At 45.9% G+C, this 6,654-nt stretch overlaps 1 protein-coding gene across 4 annotated transcripts in view; it reads left to right on the forward strand.

The window, feature by feature from the left end:
- The first annotated feature begins 1,542 nt into the window (after positions 1–1,542).
- The window catches only part of Unc13b (unc-13 homolog B), a 200,862-nt gene continuing 195,750 nt past the window's right edge, over positions 1,543–6,654 (forward strand). For 3 of the 4 annotated variants that reach the window (XM_021221907.1, XM_021221908.1, XM_021221909.1), the window contains exon 1: positions 1,543–1,879. In XM_021221907.1, coding sequence (XP_021077566.1) covers positions 1,858–1,879 — 22 coding nt within the window. In that variant the 5' untranslated portion in view covers positions 1,543–1,857. The remainder of the gene's footprint in view (positions 1,880–6,654) is intronic. The other variant, XM_029533257.1, reaches the window with a different exon arrangement.

A 6,654-nucleotide genomic window follows, 5' to 3' on the forward strand; every position in this document is an offset into this window, starting at 1 on the left:
TCTGTAACTGGAGTTGCAGGCAGTTGTGAGCTCCCGTGTGGGTGCTGAGACCCACAGCTGGTTGCTCTGCAAGGGCAGTAAATGCTTTTAATTGCAGAGGGACCTGGGCAAGTAGCTCTTTTTTTCTTTCTTTCTTTCTTTGTTTCTTTCTTTCTTTCTTTTTTTTTTTTTTTTTTTTTTTTTTTAGGACAGGGTCTGATGTAGTTCAGGATTCCACTGAACTCACTATGTAGTCAAGGCTAGCCTTGAATGGCTAACCTTGCTGCCTCCACCTCCCACGCGCTGGGATTGCAGGCATCTGATGTTATGCTTGGCCTCAGACTGTGTGCAAGCAGCTTTGGTGACCAAGCCCATGTGACAAGGAACTGAGGCTGGCCCATAGTTCATCAAGAGCTGAGGCTATGATTCCAAGCCCTGGAGGAATTGGGTTCCGCCAACAATCACAGAAGGGAGGTTGGAACTGCGATACTCCGGTCAAGCAGGCACCCGGGACTTTCTGAGAAACCCTCAACTGGAGGATTCGGCTAAGTTGGGCCTGGATTCCTGACCTGCAGAAAGTTCCAGATAATCAGTGTTGTTTTAAGTTACTAAGTTCTGGGGTTATTTAGTTCATCCCAATGGAAAACACACTGGCTGCATCGACTTAGGTATAAAATGTGTGTGCCTAAAAAATTTATTAGATTGTTTCCCACTGTTTTATATTATTGGCCGGGTGCAAAGTTTCCAGTCTTGCTGGGCCGGCCTCTGCATCCTCTCTCTAGAAGGATCCTTGATTTTATTACAGTTCTGTTTGTTCTTTCTAAACTCAGAACTAGAATTCAGAAGTTCAACTCCTTTTCAGTTCCTTGCTCGCTCTAGAAAAACTGCGATGTATAGTTACATAATGCCAACCACTAAAACGTCCATTGTCTTTGAGATCTCTTGACTAGCGTGTTCGAAATCTTCCCTAGGGTTCGTTTTTTTCTCTTCTCCAGATTCGTAGTTCTAACATTTGGAAAGACAATTTTTTTTCCCCTTTAAAGAGAAGGCTTCGCGTAGCATAGGGCTAGCTTTAGATTTACCATGTAGCCAAGGATGGCCTTGAATTCCTTATTCCCTAGCCTCTAAGTCCGGAAGAACTGGAATTTTGCCGCTATAGCCCAGATGCAACCTTGTGTAATTACTATGGCAAGTATCTCTTCGGCTGTAAGGCCTCGTCTCATTAAGGAAATCAATCGCGAAGTCTTCAATGAAGAGAATCTGTTTTTTTTTTGTGTGTGTGTGTGTGTGTGTGTGTGTGTGTGTGTGTGTGTGTGTGTGGAAACTCCACGCACGTGGGAGGAGCAAAAGGTTTCAACTCTCGCCCCACACAGGTGAGGGCCAGCCCCGCCCATCCTTGCTTTGAAGCCCTTTCAGTGGGCGGAGCTGCCATCAATCTCGGCTATTAGAAAGATGAAGGGGAACCTCGAAGGCTACGTGCTCCTGAGGGGCGGGGTCGGCAGACTGGGCGCGAGCGGATTGGCCGGAAGGCGTAGCCCTTGGGGATTGGCCCCGCCCAGTCTCTCGCGCCGATCCCAGCCGGAGTGAGGGAGGGGAGGGAGTTCTGGTCGCTCACGCTTCGCAGCTATGGCGCCTCGGGGCCGCGCCCAGTCCCCAGTTTGCCGGCGGAGCCTCAGCTCTTTCCTCCGCTCACTCCGTCCGTGAGAACCCGGGCGGCTCCGAGGGAGCGGGGAACGCGGCGGGCGCCGGGGACCATGAGGAGCGGCCGGACCCGCGAGGCGGACAGCGGAGGGTGGCGCGGCACCTGCTGAGAGAAAAGAGGGAGCGGCCCGGCTCCGCGCCGCCGAGGTGCGGCGGAGGCTGGTCCGCGCCTCGGCCATGTCGCTGCTCTGCGTGCGTGGTGAGTGCCCGGCCGGCGGGACCCGCGGCTCCCACGCCTGCCGGGACACTTGTGGTAGCGTCCCGGCGGCGCTTCTCCCGAACTTGGCTCCCCGCGCTCGCCCTGGGCGGCGACTGCGCTCGTAGTCACTTCTAAAGGTCCGACGGGTTTCCGCCGCTCTTCCGCAGCGGACTGTTATCCGTCCATTCCGGCAGGCAGCCGTGAGACAGCGTTGTTGTCGGGCTTTGCCAGATGCTATTAAACAGTGAGCAGGGTCCGGTGACAGCGGGCTCCCGAGGGGACCTCCTGTGCTTGGCGCCTGTCTAGAGCGGGCAGCTTCTCAGTCTCCCCGCGCTGTGAAACTAGTTGGCCCAGGAGTAGCAGCTTTTTATGACTCTGTCCGTGTTAGTGGTACAGCTGTCACATCCCTTCAAGTTTCTCTCTTGATTTACATCTTACTATGGTCCGTCTCGTCCCCGGCTCCTTTCCTGTGTTTGTGTCAAGGCTCAGATTATTTTCACATATCACTTTGAAGAAGGAGGTGTTGGCTTCTCTCCTTTGGGAGTAGACCGTGGAGAGATGGGTTTATTTTATTTTAGCTTTGGCTCTTTCTCTGAGGACACTTGGTCCATCCAGGAAGGGATGTGTTTGTGTGTGATTGTTCTTGGTAACAACAGTCTTGTTATATAGTCTAGGCTGGTTTGGAATTCATTGTATGGCTCAGGCTAGTTTGGAAGTTGTGATTTAACCACCTCACCTCCTGAGTACTGGGATTACAGGAAGCTTTTTATAAAACCAGAGCTTTAGAGTTTAAGTCATATGAGGTACAGTGCCCTGAATTTAGCTCTAAGCGAGTAGAGACTGTGTTGCTGGTTTTTTGTTTTTTGTTTTTTGTTTTTTAAATAGTATTCCGAGTGCCAAACTCCGTAGAAATTTTGAATGAATGTAAGACCTGTGATTTTAGAGAGATTAACTAGCCAGAAAAAGTAGGGTTTGAATTGCTGATTGAATTTGATCTTGGGAGATTCAAATTACAAGCCATATATCTGTTGAATAAAGTGAGATAAAGTGGTTTGGTTGTGAGAGTATATTTATCCACAAGAGCCTTCCCAGAGCCTTTTCCTGTCACTTTTACTGGATAGCTAAGAGTTCATGTTTCTTTTGGCTGGACGGATTAGAAGCATTGTTGTTTGTGATCCTTCTGATAGCAGTGTTTCCCCCAGCTGCTGGCAAATGGAACTGCTTTGGGTTGTGCTAGTCTACTGTCTCATTCAATCTGCACTAACCCCAAATAGGATTTGGTTACTTCCGGGGATTATGAGAGCTACAGTTTTTCTTTTTTAGTGGTTGATTTTTTTCATTAATGAGAATTTTGCTTTGGTTTTAGGGAAGCATTTCCCCTCAGCAGCTGGGAGTCTATTTATTCCTTTAGATCCCTGCTGCCAAAAAGCAGGATTTGAGAGAGGTTGGGATTGGAAATGCCTCTTGGATAGTTTATTAATTCTCTGCTGCCTACACTAGACAGAGCCAGACCTTATGAAAGACTCTTTAGGCAGGAGCACTTTTAAATCAGAAGTTATTTGTCTGATTTAACTAGAAAAGGACCTGCTGCTGTTCTTATTTCCTTTAATATCAGTCAGCTTTCATTGTCTGGATATTCTGCTATTTAAACTGTTGCTGTCTCTGTCAGTCTCTCCCCACCCTCTATCTAGGGTCAGTCCTACCTCCCAAATCCTGGGGTTTGAGGTTTATGATTCCATGCCTGGTTTGCTTCTCCTTTGCTGGGGCTTGGACTCAGTGCCCCTGGTGTTAAGCATGACTTAACCACTGATCTTACACCCGTACCTCCTCTTTGCTCTTTTGGTGGGTGGTGGGTGGGGGTCCCACTTTGTGGCCTAGGCTGGCCTTGGCCATCTGAGTGAGTGCATTCCCTGTGTGAGATATTACACCTGGCTAAACCTGACTCTTCTACAGTGGCATTCCTTGTATTATATTTTGACAGCTGGAATTTGTTTTGTTGGTGTTCTGATTTGTTTGTTTGTTTGAGATAATGTCTCTTTTGTAGTCCATAATGGCCTATAACTTACTATGTAGCCCAGACTGGTCTTGAACTGGTGGTGATTGTCCTTCTTTAGTCTCCTAAAGATTGAGATTTGCCGTACCTGATTGTACAAGCATTTAATTCCAGAATTTGGGAGGCAGAGGCAAAGGAAGAAGCAGGCAAGTCTCTTGGTGTCAGGACAGCCTGGTCTACCTAATGAGTTCCAGGACAGCCATTGGCACATAGTGAGACATTGCCTCAAAAATAAGCAAGCAAAACCAAAACAGCTCCACAAGTAAGTGCTGGATTTACAGATGTGTGCCACCACCACCCCCAGCTGGGATTAGGGATGCCATTCTTATCCTGAAAGCAGACTAGTGATACTGTTTAGTAACTCAACTTCAATTCATCTTGGAATGCAGTTGGATTAGAAAGCTTTTCAGTCTAGCATAGTGCCACATGCCTTTAATGCCAGCACTTGGAAGGCCCGGGCAATCAGATCTCTGAGTTTGAGGCCATCTTGCTCAACATAGCAAGTTTCAGGACTGCCAAGGCTACACAAAAAAGAAATGAGAAAGAAAGAAAGGAAGGAAGGAAGGAAGGAAGGAACCTTTTTCATGAAGTTCAAATAATTAACTTGATACATAAATTGGTAAGTTGTGTGCTTTTTTTGTTTTGCCTTATCTGTCCATCTGTCTTGTCTGTTCATCTGTCTGTATGTCCATCCATCTATCTATCCATCCATCCATTTATCTATTCGAGGCAGTCTCACATACCCTTGAACTCTTGGTCCTCCAGCCTTTAACTCCTAAGTGCTGGCCAAATCGGTTTTGATTTACCAATCCTCAAATCGTCCAGAGTTTATTTCCCTGCTCTAACCCAGCAATCACGCCGTCCCTCCTCCAGGTCAAAGGCTCTCAGGGTCTTGACTCTAGTGTGCTTGCTCGGATGCTTCTTTCTAAAATTTTATTATGTGTGTGTGTGTGTGTGTGTGTATGTTTTGCCTGCCTGTATGTTTGTGTACTGCATGTGTGCTTAATGCCTTCAGAGGCCTTGGATTTCCCAGAACCGGAGTTACAGATGGCTATAAACCACTATGTGGTACTGGGAATCGATCCCTGGTCGTTTGGAAGAGTAGTCAGTGCTCTGACTGATGAGCTATCTCCTCAGTCCCTAAAATTGTTTATTTGGTGTGTGCATGAGTATAAGCTCACATCTTTTGTAGAGGTCAGATGACAACTAGCTGGCGTCAGTTCTTTCCTTTTACCCTGTGGGTTTGGAGATGGAAGTCTGGTTGTTAGGCTTGGCAGCAACTGCTTTTGCATACTGAGCCATCCAGTTCTTTTCAATACATACATATATACATACATACTCTAAGGATATACTTATTTATTTAGGATTTGTTTGTTTGTTTGTTTGCTTATTTTTTCTCTGTATAGCCCTGGCTGTTCTGGAATTCACTCTATAAACCAGACTGGTCTCTAACTCATAGAGATCTGTCTGCCTCTCTGGGATAAAGGCAAGGCACGTACCACTACTGTCCAGTCACAAAGATTTATTTTCAATTATGTATATAAGTGCATGTCTGTGTGTGCGTATGTTCACCTGTAAATACAGGTGCTTCCAGAGTCCAAAAGTGACCGTTAGATGCCCTGGAGCTTGAGTTACTAGAGGGTGAGACACCCTGGGTCTTAGGTCCTCTATAAGATAAGCACTATAGTATGTGCTGTCAATTGCGTCTCTCTCTCTCTCTCTCTCTCTCTCTCTCTCTCTCTCTCTCTCTCTTTCTCTCTCTCTCTCTCTCTCTCACACACACACACACATCTATCTTTAACACTAACTTTGTTCTTTCTTGTATCTGCTTTGCTCTGTGCTTGTACCCTCTAAGGAACTTACATTTTCTATTTATCTAAAATATAGCCTCCCTTTCACAGTTTAAAGTCTACCTCTGTTGTTGAAAACGTCCTCAGTGACCTTTTTCTCTTTTAAACCTTAGATAACGTGTCTGGACAGCAGCACTAATTTGGTAGTGAGTCAGATACACCACCCTTGTTCTTCTATTGTTACACTTAAGGTGACCTGGACAGAGGAGACAACAACGGTCAGATCAAACTGGATTTGTCTTGAATTGGAATAGTCCCTTATAAGAGTCACATTGAAAAATTAGATTGAGGAGCTGGAGAGATGGCTCAGTGGTTAAGAGCATCAAGTGCTCTTGTAAAAGGACGACCTGGGTTCAATTTTCAGCACCCACATGGCAGCTTACAGCTATCTGTAACTCCAGTTCCAGGGGCTCTAGTGCCCTTTCCTGGCCTCTGTAGGCTCCACGTATTCATGTGATGCACAGACATACATGAAGGCAAACACTGATGTACATGAAATAAAAATAAATAAATCTTTTAAAAAAAAAGAAAAACTAGATTGAGGGAATTATTGTTATTATTGAAGAGGAGATTGGCTAGACTACTAGACAGTATAGAAGCTATTTGGAGAACATGGGAGGTTTAATTCTGATTAAAGGGGAAGGGTCATAATAATAGATGAAAATATTTAAAAGTTTTTCTATATCACTTTGTCAGTAAAAGGATAGAACTGAGATAAGTGGCTTAAATTATAGGATTTTGTCTGGTGGTGGCTCATTTCTGTAGTTCCACCACTTGGGAAGTAGAGGCAGGAAGATCAGACAAGGCAGCCACCACCAGGCAACATAACAGTTCCTAAAAATCAAAGTCTAAGCCGGGCGTGGTGGCGCACG

Source organism: Mus pahari, chromosome 22, assembly GCF_900095145.1.
Source record: "Mus pahari chromosome 22, PAHARI_EIJ_v1.1, whole genome shotgun sequence".
Taxonomy (NCBI): domain Eukaryota; kingdom Metazoa; phylum Chordata; class Mammalia; order Rodentia; family Muridae; genus Mus; species Mus pahari.